A 23,026-nucleotide genomic window follows, 5' to 3' on the forward strand; every position below is an offset into this window, starting at 1 on the left:
AATATTGAACCTTTTCATTTCAACTTTTAATGAAAAACAATTTTTCTGTTCTTTTTTGTTTTTAGAAAAGCTTGCAAAAAACACATATTATTAATTATGAATTAACTATAAATGATATTATTTTATTTTTTCATACATACCTTTTACAGTGGCTATTTATCCTGGGAAATTATCTTATACAAAGTTAAACCAAACCAAATCAAAAAGCCACCGAGGGATTTACGCAGCAGAACAGTTAAATGTCCAAATAAAATGCATTTAAGGTTATTTAAATCCATTACAGCAGCAGCAAACAAACAAGAAAAATACAGCCTCTGTCCACTCTGGTGACAAAAACCCACAATACTTGAGCGAAAAAAAAAAGAAAAAAAAACTTGCACTGGCACAATTCATTTAAATCAAGACATTTGTTATAATTGTTGGCTTTTCCTTTGGGCAAATGCATCTTTAAGCATTGCATATTATTTTGCAGTTTGTAAGATATTTAAATAAGATGATTCTGTGAAAAATCGACCGAATAAAGAAGAAATTGCACTAGCTTTTGTAAACCTTCATGCTACTTCGCCTCCTCTGCAGTAGGTGGCGCTGTCCTCGTCGCATCTTGCTCCTGGCTGCTCCACTTCCGGGTCACCACATGTACTTTTAGAGCAGCAGCACAACAACGTGGTTTAGGTGCGTTTTTAAGATCGTTTACTTTTATCGTGATGTTTATTTAAAGTTCCATATACATTATTATCAAAATGACGGAAACAAAAGCAGAGGCGTCTCCAAAACAGCTGCTAGCGCTAAATCCTCAAGAAGAATCCGAGTTCAAAAAGAAGGTCCAGGAGGCTAAGAAGAACAAATCTAGCAAGGTGGGTTTAGGTTCTACTCTATTCAGTTGGCTCGTTAAGATCTTAAATAATAATACTGTAATTAGTTAGTTTTACTGCAAGGTGGTTTTATGTCTTTAGAAGTCAGTGCAGTGCTAAAATGTGTGCTTGAGTGTAGCGTACACGCGGACATTTTTTTGGTTTATGAATTATTTTACTTTTTATTTTTGAATGACACTGATTGGATAACTCTTTTGGCAGGTGTTGCAAGCTGTAACAATGAAGCTTTTAATTTTTTTTTTTTACATATGTCTAAAAAAAACTACAATCACGTCATACATTTTTTCATTTTAATCCTTTTATATAACTCTAGGTCTACTACTTAAACTTACTGAGGTAAACCAGCGTTTCCAATTTATACAAGAGATTATGGTACCTCCCTATTCTAAAATGTTGCCCCAGTGTTGTCTAAATGAACCTGGACAATATATTGGGATGACGAAATTACTTTGTTGCTCATTGTACTATTAATAAGTGACTACGTTAGTCAAACATGACTAGTTTAAATCTCAAATATTGGCAGTAGGTAATATTTACACTACACTGCTCAAGTGCCGTCCTAGTTTCAACAAAATCAATGAGGAACACTATGAATAATATAGAATTTTTAATATGCTCAGTTGTTTTTGTATTTGTTTTAATTTTTTTCCAGGGTATCAGATTGACCCCTGGAGTTATTTATGTGGGACATCTGCCTCAAGGGCTGTTTGAGCCACAACTCAAAGCTTACTTCGAACAGTTTGGTAAAGTCCTACGGCTTCGACTGTCCAGAAGTAAAAAGGTAAAACTATTGTGAAGCCTGTATATTGGAGATGTTCTTTATGTAAGCAGAATAGATTTTATTTGCCTATTGGCTCATACTGAAAATGGCTTTGGATCTAAAAATGGTGTAAAGTCAGATAATTGAGCCCAAAGCATTGTTGTACGTAATGCTTATTGCCTGCTCCTGGATTGGCAGAGCGATAAAACCCATGTACCTACAACTTTTAATAATAACTCTACTACTACACCAGTTATACTACACCCACAGAATCTGGACCTTGTTACCAAATATGTTGCACTTAATTATTCTTTTTGTAACATGATGTCAAGGATGGTTTTGTTTTTTGTGTAAATAATTGTTTTCTTTTGGTGTTGCAGACTGGTGGAAGTAAAGGCTATGCGTTTGTGGAGTTTGACTGCGATGAAGTCGCCAAGATTGTTGCTGAGACAATGAACAATTACCTTATGGGAGAAAGACTCATTAAATGTATGTTTAATTATCTATCTAATGACATGAATAGTAGGGGTGGGTGATGGTAATTTTGACAAAAACATGTCAATATTGCTTTTTGGGTTTTTTTAAACCATAATTGCATTACTTTTAAATGTCTTTATTCAGTTTTAATTGTCTCACAGAAAATACATTGACTGTAAAATGCAGAAATATTTTTGCATTTTCAATCAGATATTTTGCAGCTTAAATTATATTAATGAGGAATGATATGTTAAACTATTGAGTAAATTTTCTAACTGACACATTTTCATGTGTTGTTTACTTCTATAATGAGGCCAATGCAAAACTATTAAAGATGTCAATTGTCAACTAGGACTACACGATTTTTTTCTGACAAACATTGCAATCTGATTGGCTATTTATGTTTTAATAATAAGATTCACCATTCACATTTATTTATATAAAATTATGGTAAAAATTGAAAATGGCTTGATCACAATTTATCTTACAGCCCTATTGTCAACTTATCTGGTGTATTTTCTTTCCCAGGTCATGTGATTCCACCAGAGAAAGTGCATGAGAAGCTGTTTGTTGGCTCCCAGAGAGTGTTCAGTAAGCCCTCTCGTCCCGCTGTGACACGCTACAACAAACCTCACTCTCAAGAAGACATCGACAAGATGACCGGCAAACTACTGCGCAAAGAGGCTAAGCTTCGCAAACGTTTGGCAAAGCATGGCATCGACTATGACTTTCCAGGATTTGTAAGTACTGTTTCTTAAGAGGTTTTGTGTCTGTTATGTTAATGAAGTTTTGTCATAATCCTAACATTGAATATATGATTTTTGATACCACAGTCAAAAAAGTACTACATAGTTTTATGTAGTCTTATAGTAAACTCTTGTTTCCATTACCATCTGTATAACATAATGATTGAATACAGTATTGGCCTAATGCATTTGAAGTATTATTTGAATTATTTGAAGTAATTTAACCATGTGATGTGAAACTTCTTATGATGAGGATTGTCATTTGTCCAAAACTATTCTGGAAAGGTTTCAATTTGTACTCTTTTTTAATAATTTTATTCTGCTCAAATTAGACTACAGTTGTAATATCTCATAATATCAACTTACAATTTTTCAATTTATGCTTTTCCAGGCTGCCCAAGTCCCCAAGAAAAAGTCCGAAGCCAACACATCGACCGTCAGTGATGTAAGGATCATTTTGTGTATTCTCTCATCTCCGGACAGTGTGCACAGACTGAAAATGGCCCCTGGTGTGTCAATGACCTAGGGTCAGATAACTGTGCCAATATTACACTGGTGCGTTAATGCTTATCGCGCTTGATATCTGTGGCAGTGTGATAAAACCCATGTACCAACAAGAAAACACCAGAATTTACTAGAACCAATACAGTTCAAATCAAACATCCAGTTTGGTTGGCAGTTTAACTCATAGATATGCAGATAGATTTCTCAAAAATGTATAAAAGTTCAAACTGTACAAGCTTTGAAGCAATTGCAAAATTATATATCAGTATATCATCCATTCAAAAAATGTGTGTCATTATTGCAATAAACAGAAACGGTTAGTTCTTCATCTTTGGACTCAAAAAAGCTAAAATGGTGCACTATATTGAAAAGTTTTTTTTTATCACAAAAAACACTAATAACCAAGATTGAACATCTTCTAGGTAGTCTTATTTTAAATTGATCAATTTCCAACTTTTTATAGGACACAACCCCCCTTTGTACCCCCTCACTGCTGGAGAGGAGAAAGTCCATGGTGGTGGATGATGACGAGGAGGACAATGAGATTATTGTGAAGATGCCCCCTAAGTATGAGGAAGGGGAGAGCTCATCAGAGGATGATGAAAAGGAGGACGATGAAGAGGGAGAATGACTGTTTTCAGATTGAGTATGGACCTTACATTGAACTGTCAGGGCTCAAGATAAAGTGGGATCTGAAAGTGACAGCAATGGGACTGTTTATTGTGTCTTGAATAATCACAGGTTGATTCAAAGTGGCACAATATTTAATACATGTGAACCTTGTAACACAACTGAGATATTCAGATGAGCAAATATTTTTCAGTTTGAGGGTTGTCCTTTATAATGAACTTTGTAACATTATACAGTCAAAACATCCACGATCCTAAGTGTGTATCACGTTTTTGTTTGCATTTCTTATTGAGTTCATAGTTGTACATTTAGTCATGTATGGGTTCATTTCTACAAGCAACGACATTGGCGACATTTTCAAGGAGGTAAAAATAATGCCTACGGCTATATACTGTCAGAGAACATGTAAACTAATGTACCGGTAGTCATGGGAGCCGGACTTAAATATAATATTAAATTAAATATGTGGAATTCAAAAAGTTTAAACTTAATAAACTTGAAGGGTAACTCTGAGTACTCAGGTGTATGGAATAAAATATTACAATTATTATGGTGATGTACTTTGAGTGTGCCTGTTTATTTCAGTTGCATAAAATGAGTAGCCTATGCCTATACATATTCTTCACATATGCTAAACAGAGCGTACTTGATGTTTTAAATTTTATTTAAACTCCGAAACTTGCAGCAATTAAGGTGAAAGTACGTCAACATGTTATTAACTTAAATGTTCCTGTAAATAAGTAAAATATAAAATTCAGTTTGTATTTCTTTGCTGTTTTGTTTCTAACCTTAACCTATATAATCAAAGAAAATGGTTGTGATTGATTTGTTTATATAAAAATTATTAAACATTTGAGTCACTGCGTTAAAGTTAAGACAAGGCAATTTTATTTGTATGGCACAGTTCCTACACAAAGTAGTTCAAAGTGCTTTACAGAATAAGAAACATTAAAATGACTCAAATCAAAAACATAAATAATCAGAAAAAATCTTCATAAAATTTACATTAAAACAGAAGAGAGCAGAATAACATAGACCAAAGTGGAAAATCACCTAATTATGTCACTCTTTCTAGATAATTACAATCAAAATGCACAATACAGGCTTTGCAATATCCACACACACAAATCTCCCAGCAGATGTCGCCAGATCTCAACTTTTCCTCCTCTTCACACTTTTTTTTTCCCTACCATTGCCATGCGACAGTTTTCCAAGTGCCAACATCATCCCGGGGCGGACTGCGCATGCGCTAGACGATCCCATTCTTGTCCTGCAGGCAACATTCCGGGTGGAGAGTGTGAGGAGAGAAAGAGAAAGACACTAGAAGAGATTTCAGGCCGTGGACTACTGTATATTTACTGTACCAGACCCGAGCCGTGTTTGCGAGGCTGTGGCGGCTCTTTAGCGGGACATGGTGAGTGATTAGACGGTTGGGATGGCTGCTTTTGTCGGCTTCTCAGACACATTTCTTGCCTTTGTGCTGCCTGGTGTGTATGCTTGTAATCTGACGTTTCATTGAATAGAAAGGCTGCGCTTGGGGCTAGCTTTAGCTTTGATCACTCCACACCCACTTTATGGAAAAGGTTAAGCTGTTATTAAATTTAAGAGGTTAGGAAAATATGTCTGGAGTATCCGTAGGGGATGGAATTGTTTGCAAAAGGTGGAAAGCTAGTATTTTGTGATGTTGAGGCTTTGAGCTAGCCTAGCAGCAGCCAGCTAATGTTGCACAAAAAGCAAATAGCTTGTGGTGGGGTAGACAAGAATGACCGGCTTCAGACATCTATAATTACAGTGTTATGATGCCAATCCTGTAATGACTATCCCCAATTTAGTCAATCAGGGCGTATCTTAATATTTAGCAAAATATTGTACAGTAAAGTAATGAAACAATAGATTTAATTGTAATCCATATATAGATCTGCACTGGTGTGAATAAACATGAGCATGCATAGTTGTATTTAGGAGTAATTCTGGGATTTTGTCTTTAAATTCTTCTTTACATTATAAACTTTGTATTACGATGAGATGATACTGTTCTTGAACTCATAATAATGTTTACAGTCCTTAAAATATGCAAAGTGATTTTTGTTTCACTTTTATTTTGCTACTAGATCATAATAACATTGATTGACTTTTGAGACACCATAAGAATTGGTTGCACACTTGAACTAAAAGGTGCACTATGTAACCTTTTTGGTGGGGAGTCTGCCACATGATTGTCTCCTTGGAGATGTTATCGATTTGCCTGTAATTTTCCACAGTATGGCATTATCAATCTTGCATTTATTGAATTACAGGTGTTTCATTAAACAAATAATAATAAAGTTGAACAATACAAAGATACAATCTTACTGTGAGCTGTCTCCTCCGATATGCCATGTGGTGTTGGCGTCACCCACTTGAGTTCAAGAAGATAGACGAGTTTATTGTGACAATAGGCAAAGGAATAACATGGAGACAAACAGGTGTCTCTCAGGTGACTCTTTACCAGAAACGTTACATAGTGTACCTTCAGTTGTTATGAAGCTTATCAAGCTTTCCGGCATTAAGAGACTCCTGTGCAACAATACAAGATCAAATACCTAAAATACTCACTAGTTTCCCTTATAAAAGCAAGAATTCCCGACTGTAAACCTTCAGTGTTATGTCTCCCTGTGTTTTGTTTGCGCTCCACTCTGAGACCAAGGGCCGTGATCTTAAGTGTGGCTGCCTGGCTGTGTGCATTCCTTCCTGCCAGGCCAGAATGTCTCGTCTCTCCACAAGAGAAAGAAAGACAGAAACCTAAAGTTATTTCAAGAGCAGTCAGTCTTCCCCCTCGGTGCTGTTCTACAAGTTAGTGCACCCTTAGAGCAAACACAGGGTAGTGTCTGTCTATACTAAGCTCTGCGCTGGGGATGACAGAGACACCAGCCCCCTCAGCATGTCTCCGTTTCCATGGTAGGGCTGATTGGTCTGGCATAAATGAGAGAGAAGTGAATATAGAAAGCTGTTCCTTAAGAGGAAGGTGGAGGGAGATCAGGAGATCAGTGTTCAGTTTTGTGAAAAATTTTAGCTGCACAAAATATTGTGAAAATATATCGATAATGCAATATTGGCTGACACAGTAATCAATATCACAAAAAATATATATATCACAACAACACATAGTTTTTCAATTTACAGAAGTGTACTGTTTTTGGAAAGTAAAATTCCGTATTAAGTTCTACACATAGACTGTATAAACAAATGGACATAGGTAACTTGCTAGCTGCCACGTTCCAAATAAGAAGTGGTCATGGGTGCGTTTCCAGCTCCATCGACGCTGACTCCAATTTACTTTACATTGAGAAATTGTCACCCCTCTCTCTGTAACTGCTTCAGTGAGCCTCATCATTTTGGTCTTAAAATGTTTGTATTGACCTGCTCTGCATGATCTGGTGTTTTTATTTTATTTATTATTTATTTATCTCTATAAGTCAAGATATGAACATTAATAACAGACAAATCAGGGCCTTCGTTCCCATTAGCGTTAGCAACAGGTTTGACTGACAGTGTTTCTAAGTGCCTCTCCCTGCTAAACCAGCGGTACGGGTGGGAAGGGGCGATACCTTCAATAGCCTGGCTCTGGATTAGCTCTTTGGTTGCTATGACACTTGGTGGTTTGGCCCTATAACGTCTAGCTTCGATGAGCTTCATTTGATCAGAGCTGAACACTCTGGGTGATCTCACACTCACTTAGTCCACTTCTTTATACAGTCTATAGCTCTACATTACACTTGGGTTGGTCTTGGTTTATTCTGACCCAGTTTTTATTCTGTAAGTGAAAGCATGTGGATTTTTTGTTTTAAATGAACTCAACATATTATTGCGACATTTTGATAAACCTTTTGGCACAATATTGTTAGCACAACACAAAACACTGTATCGCATCTTTCTCTCATATCGTGCAGCCCTTTGAAAAATATTATTATAATTATAATTGCGATTTTTTTGACAAGCATTGCAAGTAGATTTGCAATTTATGGATTTATTTATTTTAATAGGATTCTGTTCAAAGTTCATATTTTAAACGCATTCAGGAGAAATGACTAAAAGACTGAAATATGAACTGACAAACTAATACAAGAATCACATTTCAGACCATGTTTGTACAGATCAAAACGTCAGGGTTTGCAATTTTTATGCAAGATGAGACAGGAGATTTTGTTGTTTGTGGATGAAATTGTGATACTTCAAAGATTTTAGCCTTTACGATTCGCTATTTGCGTCAATCTTGCAGCCGTAGTGTTGTTTACTCAAGGTCAAACTTCAGCTGCGTTCACTTATGGAAATGTATAATCTAAAGTCAATATTTGAAAAACAGTTAGTGATCTCATCTTTAACATCAATATGCTTTTGTTTGTTAAAATAATAAACTTCCTTCACTATTGTATTCAAATGGAAGCTTAACCTATGAGTAAAACAATACAGTACAAACAAATGCTTTAGTTGAATTATTATTGTTGTTTATAGGAATCATCTGTAGAAAATTGTTACACAAAACCAAAAATTTATATGATATTGGAAGTTTTTATTGTGAAAATGTCTGTAATAAATCTCTCTTTGGAATGAGACAGAGACACTTCTTTTGCGTATAACTTCTTGTGTCAGTGATTAACCATTCATAGTAACATATTCTAACTTTTAAATGGTCAGAGTCCTCAAAATGGCAGCAGTATAAGGAAGCTGAAATCCAGAAATTGCTAGCAGATTATTCCCAACAAGAACAGCAAATCAGGTAGCAGTAGCATAGCATTTTGACCTTGTGGCATTTAGTGTTGTCATGATGCTAAAATTTCAAACTTGATTTTGATGTTAAGGAATAAACACCAATTCCAATACAGTCCAGTTTCAATACTTCTGACTGTCCTAATAGCGTGTCATCTTAAGTTGTCAGTGCTGGAAAAGGTAAATTTTGTTCGCATATTTGGACATTTTTGTAACACTTATTATTCCCCCCTGTGTGTGTTCTTCCAGGGCACACCAGGCCAGACCCCAAACCCAACCATGGAGCTGTGAGCCGACTCTCCTCCACCATCCCTCCATCCTTCTCCAATTTACTGCTGCTACCCGGAGCCAAAACCACCTCTCGTCTCTTCTCCTCCTCTTTCTGCCTGCCCTGCTCTGGTGGTTTGGCCCGGGTCCTGCTCGCAACAACCCAGAGCGCAGAGCAAGCCCGCGAGGGGAGGGTGCCGTAAACTTCCCCCAGCTGCTATCCAGACAAATGCTGCATTGCTACCATTCTCTGGCCACTCCAACATCCGCCGCTATGACAAAACTGCTAGCCTTGTGAACTAGCAGTCGGGCATTACGGAAATCTATCCATCACCCAAGCTGTACACAATCACACATTTTCGGGACGATTGTATATTCCAAGTTAGTTTCATCAATCAGTCAAAGTTTAGGCTAACATGATGGAGTCCAGTATGGAGAACTGTTTAACCCTAGTACTGCAGAAAGATGTAGGAAAAAGGCTTCAAGTTGGCCAGGAAATCATCGATTATATTCTGGATAAAGACAAGTCACATGACCTAGAGCAAGATCAGACAGCGCTGGACAAAATGGTGGACGGCATCGCGAGTTCCTGGGTCAACTCCAGTAACTTCAAGGTGAGTGGTAACATAGAAAGTGAATTATTGATGTACTCGTAGGTGAAAACAACTGGAATGAAGTAACTGTGTTCTTTTGGTATTAGATTTGCTCCAGTGGGTGGTATCAGTTTAAGTCAAATTGGATAAAGTTGATGAAATTGACAGAAATTTAATAAAATGTGCTTACTTGGCTTAAAGCGCATCTTGACACATGCTGTGGTTATTTGAGCTGACCGCAACTATTTAGCATGAATCCATAAAAAAACATGTTTCGATTATTAAAATATTTGTTTGATATGATTTATTAATCTTTTTATTTATGCATCTAAGAAATTCTAGATACTGTGGGTGGTCATTATACGAAGCTCAACTCAATTTTGGACATTTGGCAAATTTCTTACTAATCCTATCCAACAGTTTTCAAAGCTGTTAGTAAAAATGATGAAATAATAGTAATAAGTTGCTCACAATGCTGAGCGATTGCCACAGCGATGAACAATTTAACCAACATAATATATCTTTTGACTGGGAAAAAGTCCACAAAAGGTTGCATATAATGGGAATGAATACTTGTAATTGATCAGAAAGACTGACTAGACTGATGTATTCTTGATTAGGTAATACTTTTTATGCTTGGCTCACGATGTAAGAATTCGATGGGGAAAAATTAATGTTTGAAATTCGTGTTTGGAGTGACTCTGCGGCAAGGTGAACAAAGGCCACTGCAAAGTTTGATCCATCTTTGGAGTTACTTTGTGTACTGGTTGAGTTTATAGCACTACAGACTTAAACTTTTGTATTTTAAGCAGTTCATTAATCATTAGGTTCGGTAAGGTGGTGAACTTTATTGTCACATTGGGAAAATAGCTCTTCTGCATTTGACTCATTCTTAAGACAACTTGCTAGGAGAAGTTGGCTGCATTGCTACACCTGGGGACTCATTTCCAGCTATTGAGCTAGGTTCATGGTGAGGATTAGTCAAGACTACCTAGCTGCAAAATTCTCCTGTATTTAGGGACTTTTCTGATCACTGCTAAAGTAAAAAATGACAATTATTACATTATTATTACACATATGCATGTATTCGTATTGCAATCAAAGCTGTATACTTAAAGTCACCAAAAAAAAACATACCTATTCCCTTTTTTCATCTCATTGAAAGCTTTACCATTCCGTTTGCTTCTTCAGTTGTATTAGAGTTGAATAGTAAGAAAATGGCTTTCTGTGTCAGTTTCAATGAAAACCTCTTGAATACCGGTCTGTGTTTGTGCTTGTCCTGTTTGCACCTATTGTCCCTCCGTATAATGCCTTGTATCAGTTTGTTTAAGGAGGAATTTCCACTCGTTCTCACCATTTCACCGAGAGACCGCACTATTATTTCCTGTTTACCGCTGTCGACCCGCTATCTCTGCTTGGTTTTATTTTAGAATGCACCGTTTTAAGTGACAGTGACGGGGTGAGTGGAGGTGCGTGCTTTCTTCGCCTGCTCTGTGGGTATGCTATGTTTACAGAAGGTTTGTTTTGCTAACTGGTGCAGCTGAAAATCTCCATGATCAGTGTCTGAACAAAGCCCAGCCTGCCCCCATTGCCCTACATACAGGAGCACATGGGTGGGAGCGCCCATAGATTTTTTTCTCTCCCTTTCTCTTGGTATCTCTTTCTCTCCATCTCCCTCTCGTTCTTCCTATGCTGGTGCTGGGATGCTGTCCTCTTTACCTTGCCACTTCTAATCGAGTTTGAATGTACTACTGCTACTACAACTACACCTATTATTACAGTTATTACGACAGATACTACTACAGCAACAGTTGTTACTACATCTACTAATACCACAACTTCTCTTACTACATAACCACCGCAACTACATCTGCTACTGCTTTTATGGTACGCTTTTATTTGTACCAGGACAGCGCAAGACATACCTATAGTCCCTTAGCATGTTGGTGTGAAATAAATGAATAAATATTTGAATACAAAATTTGAAGTATGTGGATAAATAGACCAGTCACTCTTACAATACACAGACACACACATAGTAATTGTCACTCCCCCTACAGTTCTACAGCTACTACTTCTTCACGATATATTATGCACTGGATTATCACGGTTAATCTTGACATCCACGCCTACTTCTGCCACTGCTACTACTACTTAGTTACTTCTGCCACTACTGCAACTACTAATTCTCCTTCTACTAGTTATGACGACTACTATCTTACTACTGCTGCTAGTAGTAGCTGTAGTATAGCGGCTCTCAGTACCACTAAAGAAAAGATTTTACTTTCCAAGTGTCACCAGATCTAAACCAGGTCTGTAAGTGGACTACATCATTTCCACTGTAGTTCTAAACAAGAAATTATCCAAAGGAAGACAAAAAGTAGCTGAAATGACCTATAAATTAGACATAACCACATATTGAAGAGCTGTTGAAGTACCACCTGAAGGAGCTTACGTACCACAGTTTGAGAAACACAAGTGTACTATAGCTACGACTACTTAAGTTACTACATCATCTACCCCTGCCACTACTATGGTACTATAAATATTACTATAGCTACTGCTACTACTATCACTTCTCTTGCTACTATTGCTACAACTTCTACATCAGCTCTACCACAGCCACCACCACAATTACCACTGCTGCTGATACTAAAACTAATATTAAAATAACACTTTCAAAATGACACTGCTTGTTTTTGGCATGCTGCGCCATAGTAGGATCATTCGAGTATTCTGTGACATTACTATAACAAAGAGCGGGTGGTATATTTGGCCGGCCTGCTCAGTACTTGGTAAACTCATCTCCGTGTGTATCCTCTGAACAGGCTTAGCTGATCACTTGGCAGCTAATGTGGAAAGTATTCAGTTTGAACTGCGAAGAATGAGAGACGCTGGATTAGCCATAAATGGAGGTTTGGTGCTGGGCCTGTGGAACAAAGCATGAGCTGTTCACTTAAGAGGACGACCAATGTTCATAGTAGATTGAAATTAGCTTCCTGAGACAGAAACTGAAACTAGCATCTTTGCCCCTGGGTACTATGTAACTGTAATTGTACTGTTAAATAAATGCATGAAATCAAATACATTTTCAGATAAAGGATAGTTCTTTAGCTTAGATTATGTAAAGTGATTATGTATTTTAACCAAAGGTGGGTAATTACTTTTACTTTAAATTAGAAACCTCTCTTGAAGCATAATTTTATTCTTACCTAAAATTACGTGATATTTTTATTGAAGTAACAGTACTTTTGGTTACTCTTCCCACTGTGAATAAGTTTATGTGACTACTAAGCTTTATATCGACAATGATTTGAACATTTGTGTTTTTTGCACCGCTTCTTCAGATATAATGTCGTTTTTCTCATTTTTGTGTCTATCCTTTGAAAATATTGTGCATTATTTAATGTTTTGTAATGTTTTTTTTATTGTTTTGTCCTTCAAATTACATTAACTTCAAATTATAAATCAGATATTACATCCCTAACTCTTACGTTACTCTTTGATGCTCTTAGTTGAGTAGTACTTTTCCCAAATACTCAATCTCACTTGAGTAATTTCTTGTATCACTATTTTGTACTTCTTTTTGAGTATTATATAATATTATTTTGAAGTAACATTACTCTTACTTGAGTGCAATTTTTGGCTACTCTACCCACTTCTGGTTTTAACCTGCATTGAGCAAATATTTAACAGTACATAAGTGTATATTAGTAGTATAAGTTTGCTTAATCAAGAAAAGTGGAGTAAAATTCCAAATCAGGGAATTTCCTTGTCTACTTCACTCCATGAATTAATGGGAACATGAACAGTAGACTGAGCTAAGAAAATGTCATATTACCGATAAACAGCAGTACTACACATTAAGAATACGCCCTTTTTAAAATATTATACAGACTGATGGATGATATTTTATTATATTTCCGACTTGCTGTTTATCACATGAGTCCAACTTGTTTCTTTAATGCATTGGATCACATTTATTGCTCGTTTTGCACAGTGGCTTCCTTTCTCTAAGTAAAGATCCATTATATTTTATGTCATATGTCCTGCTGAAAGACCATAAGCTGACTCGGCAATTTATTGTTAGAACAAAACTGATTATAGTGTTTGGTACCAATATTTATCAATTTGAAATACTCAGCAGTTGTATTGAGGTACTTAAATTCAAAAATAACATGCACTGTGCTTAAAGGTACGCTTTGTAACTTTTCTGGTGGGGGTTTTCCATTTGCTTGTCTCCATGGAGATTTAATTGCATGGCCTGAAATGTTCCACAGTATGGCATTAAGTGTATATCTAGTGTCTATTTCACTACAGTTTCTCTGTTTGTCTATTTATGAGCTATTCTCCACAGCTCTGACCTGTAACTTGGTCCGGTCACGCCGCCTCCTTGTCTCGATTGATAACTTTAATGCCATACTGTGTGACATTCCAGACAATAAAAGGAAAAGTTGTGCATGTGTAACTTTAGAAAGAGGCTTGTCCAGACACTATAACAGTTTGATTGACGTTATTCCATTTATTCAAGTAATTTGGGTCAAAATTGAGACACCCACATCCAATATTGCGGAGGTGTCAGCCACATCACCAAGGTAAATAATGATGTGACAGAGTGTGATTTATTCCTCTTCCTTGTCTGAGAGCATCTATCAACTCACCTCCCCCTCCTCTCCATGTCTACTCTGTGGTTACATCTATGACGACGGCTGTATCAGACAAACTGGGGCCTATGTAATTATATTAGACTGAATGAACCGCCTGGCAATGTATTTAGTGATCAATATACCGGTATTTAATAGACAGCCATGTGATGAGTGCAAGTGACAGTTTATTGATTTAAGTGGCCATGGATGCATTTTTATCAGTTTTATTCTGCCAGGAGTTTAAAACTAACTTTTCTTGGCATAACCAGCACTTAGCTCCCAGCAGTTAGCATTGAGAGAGTGGTTAAATCCTCAGATGATTTGCGATATTTTTGTGACTTATTGGTGCATATCTTATCAAATAGCTGCAATTACTTTCCCTCTGTCGGTGCACTGACGAGTGAAGCAGTTTAAATAAGGCAAAAAACTATAGTTGTTTGCTTGTTGGAAATAATGATATGATTGAGTTTGGTGAAGGTGAATAGACTTTCAAATTTGGATGAGCACTTCCTGGTTTACCACCTGATGTCACAAGTGTTTTGACGTCTGGAGAAGGAGATTGACAAAATATGTAGAATTACTCAAAGAATTAATTAAACAAAGCACAACTTCAGGTATGTTTTTGCTGAAACATTGTGGTCAGAAAAGTTGATTTTGTGTATTATAAGACCCTGTGAAACTTACATTTTACCATAACCCATTTTCCAAACACCATTGCCAGTATATTCACTGCAACTTTAGCTTTTTAACCCTGAACCATATTTATGCCAGCTATACTTTATGTGTGAAATATGTTGTAATTTCCTCTGCTCTGCACCAGGCCACAGATTTATGGTCACACATTGTGAAGGTCTGTCCACTGGGGGGTTTAGCCACTGCAGTGTTTGTGAAACTGGCCTTACCATATGTTTACTGCTTTACTGCCCATTGGGAGCAATTCGGTTTGTGTGGATTTCAAAGCAGTTCTTTTCACTGAAAGTATTGGTGGCCTGTGATCACTAAAGGAGAAGATGAGGCAAAGGCACTTTGAACCAAACCCCGAGGCCTAAACATGGCCAAGCTCAATGGCGCTAGATAAGCCTTTAGCGGCTAGGTACGTCGGCTCTCCTGCCGTACCAACCATGTGCAGTAGTGCTAGTAGTTTTTCACTGTAGTACCAATGAGTGGCCACTAAACCAACTCGAGACAGCTCTAGCAATACAATGTGATGGTCCAAACTAAGTTATTTCTCACTTACTATTATTCTAATTCATCCTAATTCTTCACCCCTTTTTGTAAGTGCTTTTCACAACTTTCTGAGATAAGAGCAGAGTTTTGCCGTCATGGTAAAGCTAACAAAGACTAGCATGCTACCGTGCACTTCCTGATTATCATACAATAAAGCACTTTATAACTGATTCACCGGTTATGTCCATGTCTCTTCTCTTTAACTGTGTGCTGGGAATTGCAGCACTATTTTATACAATACAAGATGTTACTGTGATTTTTTTCATTGAAGTACGGGTTTTTCGTTACTCAGAACAATGAATGTTAAGTGCCTTACATGTTATTTCTCTGTATAAAGTAGGCCTGCAGAGCGTGCTTGTGAGCTCTGGACAGATGATTAGCTTAGGGCCAAGTGTTTACTGCCCTAAACACTTTTTGTAGCAGATAAATTGCTTTGAAGTCGCACTCGTAAACTGCTGTGCTATGGGCTGTAAAGCTAACAGAACTGCTAGCATGACACAACCTTCCCCTTGACACTGGAGTTAGTCTCATGTTAGCTGAAACAGTAAATTAAGGTTTGGTCTATAGAATTAAATACAAAATATTTCTGTATTAGATGAGCTAAAATATATTTTCTTTATGTAACAAGAATAACATAAGCAGGTGTTTGGCAGCAGACTGACTCACTAAAGCTATTTTTGCCTCAATCCATATCTAAAGAAACGGCAACTTCAGAATAGTGTCTCAGTAAACAAGTACAATTTGGCTAAGAAAAAAAAAAAAAGTTTAAAAAAATTGAATCTGAATTTTGGGGAACACAATTAAATCTGAAAATATTTGAATGCCACAATATCATTTTATCTGTGTAAGTAAAATATATAAGATTTATATAAAGTCAGCTGTTGAGAAAGTAAATCTGTACGTTAAGAGCAAAGCGAACCAATTACATTCTGCTGTCTTCTCCTAAAAGACTGTCAACTTACTTTCTGTCTTCTAAACCAATTGGAATTACTTTATGTTTTTAATTCACTTTGTAGGTGTTTTTCTGCCCTTTTTTTGTCTTGAAGTAAAGGGTTTAGTTTAGAAGATTTGTAACTTGGCTGTGAGTTTGAGATTAAATTTCCACTTCTTTATGTTCCAGATGTCAAATTCCAATAGTCACATTCGGAAAATTGCATTGTTTTTCTCACAAAATCTGACATATTGCCAATGACATAGTTACGTAATGATACTATTGCATGACCAGTGGTGGAAGAAGTACTCATTTTTGTTACTTAAGTAAAAGTACAGATACTGCAAGAAAAAAATACTTGAAATAAAAGTATTAAAGTATCCATATAATGTCCTTAAGGAAGTATTTTCTGCATATTTTGAGATTGAGAGATGTTATGAGGCTTCAAATATAATGATTTTGATAGAGATTTGCTCTGTATTTTGTTCAACAGAAACAACTGAATCATTATTTTTTTCTAGCTGTTTTATTATTCATATTTTTGTTTGCTCAAATTATAAACCCCTCCTGTTTATCAGAAGGTCTCAAACAACAATGAAAAATACTTTTACTTTTTAATTGAGTTCAGAAATGTAGTAGAGTAGAAAGTACAGATATCTATCTAAAGAAATATCCACTTTAAAATTTACTTAAACTACAGATACCAAAAATTTGTACATAAGTAGTTTACTACTTTTACTTTGTCAAAATACAATCATGTAAATGGATGGAATGTAACAAAGTAGTGAGTAGTTGTGTCTATAGTATTATAAAGACATATAAGACTTATAAAGAAAGTTGCAATACACATGCAGTAGCTACACACAGGGTTGAACTACTACTACACTCTACTCTACACTACTACTACTATCACATACTTCATGCTTCACACCTCATGAGTGTTGATAATTCTGAACTGAGTATAATCAAAATATATAATTAACTGTTATTGTAAAATTAAAGAATTATGATTTTAGAAGCAACAATCTTGTATTTTAAGGTGCATTATGTAACATTTATGGGCTAATGCCAAACTGTGAAAACATGCCTGACAAAACCATGGACAGTTTCAGTATTGATTTCATATTATCAGAGCAGACAACTCAACCACTAACTACCACTACTGCTACATCTGTGACATATGTGTATCCCCTGTGCTCGTTTATCACTAATGTGTGATGAATCTGAACGGAGCAGCTGAGACTATTGTGAGTAATGTGATCCAAACAGGTGACCACTGAAGCACTTGTACAGGCAAAAGGAGGAATGTGAAAGTCCAAGGCCAGACGAGGACTTTGATCCTGGGTTAACTTCTAACTAGTAATAATAGTAGTGAGCAATGTTCTGATGCCACACACGTTTAAGTAATTGGAGTGAAAGTAGTTCTGTTGTGCTTTTTTCATTTGTTTTTGTTTTTTTTCATGATTTTAACTGCAAAGGAGAACAATTTGAAGAAGAACTTGAGGTATCGCTAGTATTGCATCTGAACTTTTGCCTTCACAATGTTTAGTTTTTGTAGATAAATATACAGTTTGCCTATTAGTATTAATTCGATTTCGATACTAAGAAATGGATTCGATACATTATGCCCATTCTGATACCACAATGACAATAAAAACACTATTTAATTAGACCAGAGGTGTCAAACTCATTTTCACCGAGGGCCACATCAACAAAATGGTTGCTCTCAAAGGGCCAGATGTAAATGTAAGATAAATGTCACAATGTTTTAATATTTTTAATTAACCATTTCTATATTTATTACTTATTCAAATTACAAATATTGCATATGGATTGCATAGATATGAAAAAATGGCTGTGTAACTGTGTATCTAATGATAAACTGACATTTTAAGACAGTCATACCTTTTAATTTACTTTGTCGCGGGCCACATAAAATGACGTGGCGTGCCGCATTTGGTCCACGGGCCTTGAGTTTGACACATTAGACAATAGGATGTGATTTTTAACATTAAATTGTAGTACTTTTTTATATTACCATTTGGCCTTTTATTTATATATATATTTTTTTATATTTCCAGTAACTCGCTCAAATAAATTGGACCCATAGAGTGCACACATTTAAACACAATCAATCAATCAATAATATAACAACTATGAATTGCAGCCAATATGAAGTAAGGAGCCACTGCAGGTTGTGCAGCACAGGCGTGATGTGCTCTCGTCTCAAAGTTTTAAATAAGTTAATGAAAAATGACTACTTTGTATGTATAAACTTGCAATCTCATATAGGGAAAAATAACTTCAAGTTCGTCTTTCTAACTTGTTCTATATTGTGCATCCCAGCAGTGAGCAGTTGCTACAAACAGCATTTAGCATAGCCCAGAGCAAAAACAGATCTTGCCAAACAATTAGTCTCCTTCCTTTCCTGAAATGCCTCGAGTGCTTCCTCTTCTCTCCTCCTCCTCCTCCTCCTCCTCCTCCTCTTCAACCTTTTCAACCACTTCCACACCTGAAACCCACACATCTCCAGATTGTGCTGTCTAGTCTGAGGAGATAACTCTTGGTTTCCTGTCTGTGAATTCAGGCCTCTTTGTATTGGAAGATGTGTTGTTAAATCCAAAATTACAACTATATGATGCATCTAAAAGTGTTAAGTATATCGAAAAATGGATAATATTGCAATAGTTGAAGATGTGGAGATGGAAATTGAGAGTATTGTCATTAATACAAACTATTAAGACAAGTCAAATGTAAGCTTTTAGGGTATATTTACTTATATTTCTGCACTTTACAGCACTTTTTTTTTTTTTTTTTACAATAGTTGAAACTCAAACAAGATTTACAGACATGTTGAAGCAAGTTTTTTGATGGATTGCGATAATATCTTCTGAACGTTGTCATCAGCATAATTCCAAAAATATGAGTTGAAGTATAATTTGTCTTCTTTATTTGGACGGTAAACTGAAGATAAAATTGTCTTATTTGTTTAAATCTGTCTCTCAGCTGCTGTGGTCTTTGGTTGTTTGGTTTGTAGATTGATAAGGAATGATTTATACAAGAGGTCATTTGCCTTACTTTCACTGGGCTGTCTAGATTTGCATAGATAGCTCTGTGTGTGTTGATACTTTCAGTTTTAGTTTTACTTCTACATTGACCTGGAATCAAGGCAAATTGTGATATAAAAAAAAAAAACATCATTGCAAATTGAATTGGTTGTATGAAGTGTGCATATTTTGAGTTCATCCAGAAGGATTTAATGGTTGAGAACGCGTAATACTTATTTAAGATGTGTATTGTTTATTGTGTTGCTTGTAGATGGCAAGGCAACAGATATTCTATTATTGCCCAGATTGCTAGATGGTTCATATGGCACTAACATGTTGGAGATGTACTTTGGTACTAGGCCATGCAGAGACTTATACACAAGCAGAGCTGCTTTAAAGTCTATTCTCTGAGCCACAGGAGCCACAGGGCACAGGGCTTATGTGCTCGTACTTTCTGGTTCTAGTCTGGACCTGAGCAGGAACAGTCTGGATGTACTGCAGGCCGTTACAGACAAATGCAAGGATAAACCTCTCCAAGTTTGGTTTGGTAAAATCAGACGTATACTGTCAAAACCAATCAAACCATTACCAAATGTACAATTCAAATTACAAGTTTTGTTTGATTTTGATTAATCTTATAATGCTACTAAGAACTTGTAATTTGTCCAACATTCACAACTCATCTTCTCGTCTTCTGCTCTTTTTGTGTTTCACTATTTTTCTTTTAGTTTTCTTTTCTTTATTACCTTAAACCTTATGTTTAATCCCAACACTTTTGTTGCTATGCCACATACTTATACTGTGCATAGCCTCCCACTGCATAACCTCTTCCTATACCACTGCAGAACCCAGCCCCCTAATCTGATGTTTTATTTAATCTCCTCTAGTCTAGGATTTTTTTCTGTCTCTTTTTAAATTAATCTTTAAATCCACTCGTGCACCATCTGTTTTAAAATTAGCAATCCATCAATACTTGACTTTCTTGAATTGTGGGTTTGCCCTATATCTATTTAAATCTGAAATTAATTTGAAAATCTATGTAATCCTATTGTAATTAAGTATCTAGCAGATGGTGAGAGGAGATAGCCTTGCCTTTTACAGTTGATGCAGTCATTTACCACACAGTGAGAGAATAAAGGATCGGTGGCTCCTATCAACTGCACATGAGTCGGCACAGGCTAATTGTTGAAAGATTCTCAACAATGGATAAGTTTGTTCCTTGAAAAGACAGCTGGAGTTACCATAAATTTTCCACAGAGGTTTATGTATCAAGTGCGTAATCTAATACAAGCACTGTAGGACCAACCCAAACAAGTGAAAGTGGTAATGTGAGAAGTTTACACATCAACCGCTGCTTACTCATAAGAAAAGCTATCTCCAAAGAAAGTATTTTGGGTAATACAGCGCATGTCTTTGTAGCAAATAGTAGAGTAGGGTACCTAATGGGAGACTTGACTTGATTTTAGCCCCCAAATTAATAAAATTTATTCAAAATTTGTCACTTTATATTCATAGTTTTGTATCATAATAGACCTAAACTGACTTAGAGCAGCATTACAGGAACGTTTGGGAGCAACAATTTAGCTTATTTGAAAGTATTTACAACCGCTACCTGCTAATCCCAAGCAGCTAATTGCTAGCGACATAATTTGGGCAGTTGTTCAAAACCGTTGATTTAGCTGTATTAACCAATAATCTTTTTATGTATTTATTTTTTGTAGCAGATTTGCCTCACGACACCCTCACAAATGTAAACAATTGCGTTCATTTTGTTGTTTTTTTGCTAAGTAGCATCACAAGGGCTAGTTAGCACGGTGCTATATTGGTTCTACTTCTATTTCTTCTATTCGTCTATTGCTTCACAGACTTTAACAGGAAGAGAATTGATTTTAATTTTATATTTTTGGCCAGTTTATTCATCTTTGCTTTGGAGTTTACGTTCGTTTACATTTACAAGTGGCAAAAAACAATAGCATAAAATGTATTAGGCTACTTTCACTGATTCAAATGCTTACAGGTAGAATATGTGAAACTTTTTTTAAGAGTAAGGGTTACGTAACAAAAATGAGTACATAAAAAGTAAAGTAAAATGATATTAGAACTGCACTGTGTTGAACTTTTCTCCTCGCTGTTATATAAGCAGAATAATCAACATGGCGGCAGGGGTTTTACAGAAGCAGCAGCCCGGTGAATACAAGGATTACTTTATACTGTGGATCTGAGCTGTGAGCTTTTGTTGTGTTTGTGAGAAAAACGACCTGCAGGCATTGATCAGCTGAATATCACTTGGCTTTTTTTTTTTTTTTTGACACAGCCTGCACGTAATTGAGCAATAATAAACAGTAAAAACACATAATTATGCTTCACAAACAGAAATTAGTCATCGTTAAATAACACCAACGCATTTCTGTTATCGAGTTGGTAGTGGTGGAGTACGTTAAGGAGTTATCTATAAACAAGAGGGTAGCTGGTTTGATTCTCTGGCTTGTGGTGAGAGGAAGGGCATCTGATATTAAAAAAAAGTAAGATAGCATAATAACATCCAAGAATTTAATCTAGAGGATCCATCCCACCCAGCGCATGAACTGCTGCTGTTTGAACTGTTTATACAAAGCTGTTCTGTAGTTACCTAAGACACATGCACAACACATTTGGATCAGTTTTGTTTTATTTTATTTTTGTTTTAGGGAGATAAATGCTGTTATCAGTCTCTGAACTATCAGCTGATATCGGGATACTTAAAACAATAGAATCGAAAACTGTGTCAGAACTGAAAACGCTGGATCGGTGCATCTGTACTCCTGGATTTTGAAGTTGTCATTCACGAGTATTGATAGATCGCTCCTTTAAACGGTTCCTCAACGTGAGCAGTTGGAACCAAATCAAATTTTTTAAAAGAATCGGATCTCTTTCTTTCTAATTTGTTTCCATTTTTATACTGATTAATGCAGAACCAACATAAGAATCTGAATCGGCGCAGAAGCAGAGCAGCCGACACGAATGAGAGAATATTTGTTATTATTATTGTAGTGCACTGTTTTATTTAGATTTTGCATAATCTCAAGGGTAACTACTCTCCCACTTTCAGGTCATTTCTCTCTGGGATTAGTTTGTAGATAAAATGAGGTCTCACATTCTCTTCTGTCATAAATAGTAAAAGAGCCAGTTGTTCCAATGGCTCTTTGACACTGACCCAAAAGATTCAGATGCCACAAAGGAGTCGAAGGTCCCATCACTATCCACGAGTCATATACTAACTGCCTTTTATGCGGCAAACTAGTTCACGTCCTTCACAGCAGATAAGAGTGCATCTCTCCATAACAGCCATTACAAAAGATTACATAATAGATTACACATGGGCCTTTCCCGAGGTGACACTGCCCTCTGCAAATGACAAGACTTTGCTTTTGTTTATGGTTTTAGGAAATGCCTGAAATAACTGTAAGCTAGAAAACTTGAACTTATTCATGACATAAGCTATTTTTCATTTTTAAAAACTATAAAAGGGCATCAAGCAACTTTATGGAGAAGTGTGACATTAAACACTATTTAAATTAATGTGGTTTTATGCTTGTTACAG

At 36.2% G+C, this 23,026-nt stretch overlaps 3 protein-coding genes and 2 non-coding genes across 5 annotated transcripts in view; 4 read left to right on the forward strand and 1 right to left on the reverse strand.

The window, feature by feature from the left end:
- Positions 1–4,854, reverse strand: part of spc25 (SPC25 component of NDC80 kinetochore complex) — a 52,692-nt gene extending 47,838 nt beyond the window's left edge. The window contains exon 1 of the mRNA XM_055230465.1: positions 4,851–4,854. The gene's annotated coding sequence lies outside the window, so the exon portion shown is untranslated. The remainder of the gene's footprint in view (positions 1–4,850) is intronic.
- nifk (nucleolar protein interacting with the FHA domain of MKI67) lies at positions 649–4,860 on the forward strand. The gene is made up of 6 exons (XM_033986894.2): positions 649–854; positions 1,525–1,653; positions 2,013–2,121; positions 2,638–2,849; positions 3,247–3,300; positions 3,823–4,860. Exons 1-6 carry the CDS (start codon positions 741–743, stop codon positions 3,988–3,990), a joined length of 786 nt encoding a protein of 261 aa, XP_033842785.1. The 5' UTR covers positions 649–740; the 3' UTR covers positions 3,991–4,860.
- On the forward strand, positions 1,728–1,857 carry LOC117389892 (small nucleolar RNA ACA64). The gene has a single exon (XR_004542911.1). It is a non-coding gene; the product is annotated as a small nucleolar RNA ACA64 (small nucleolar RNA).
- On the forward strand, positions 3,344–3,474 carry LOC117389890 (small nucleolar RNA ACA64). Its single transcript, XR_004542910.1, has one exon. It is a non-coding gene; the product is annotated as a small nucleolar RNA ACA64 (small nucleolar RNA).
- A 372-nt stretch (positions 4,861–5,232) lies between the features above and the next one.
- The window catches only part of clasp1a (cytoplasmic linker associated protein 1a), a 92,575-nt gene continuing 74,781 nt past the window's right edge, over positions 5,233–23,026 (forward strand). The window contains exons 1-2 of the mRNA XM_055230449.1: positions 5,233–5,403; positions 8,985–9,616. Of these exons, the coding sequence (XP_055086424.1) occupies positions 9,419–9,616 (198 nt within the window). The 5' untranslated portion in view covers positions 5,233–5,403; positions 8,985–9,418. The remainder of the gene's footprint in view (positions 5,404–8,984; positions 9,617–23,026) is intronic.

The sequence above is a fragment of the Periophthalmus magnuspinnatus genome, chromosome 21 (genome assembly GCF_009829125.3).
Source record: "Periophthalmus magnuspinnatus isolate fPerMag1 chromosome 21, fPerMag1.2.pri, whole genome shotgun sequence".
Taxonomy (NCBI): Eukaryota; Metazoa; Chordata; class Actinopteri; order Gobiiformes; family Gobiidae; genus Periophthalmus; species Periophthalmus magnuspinnatus.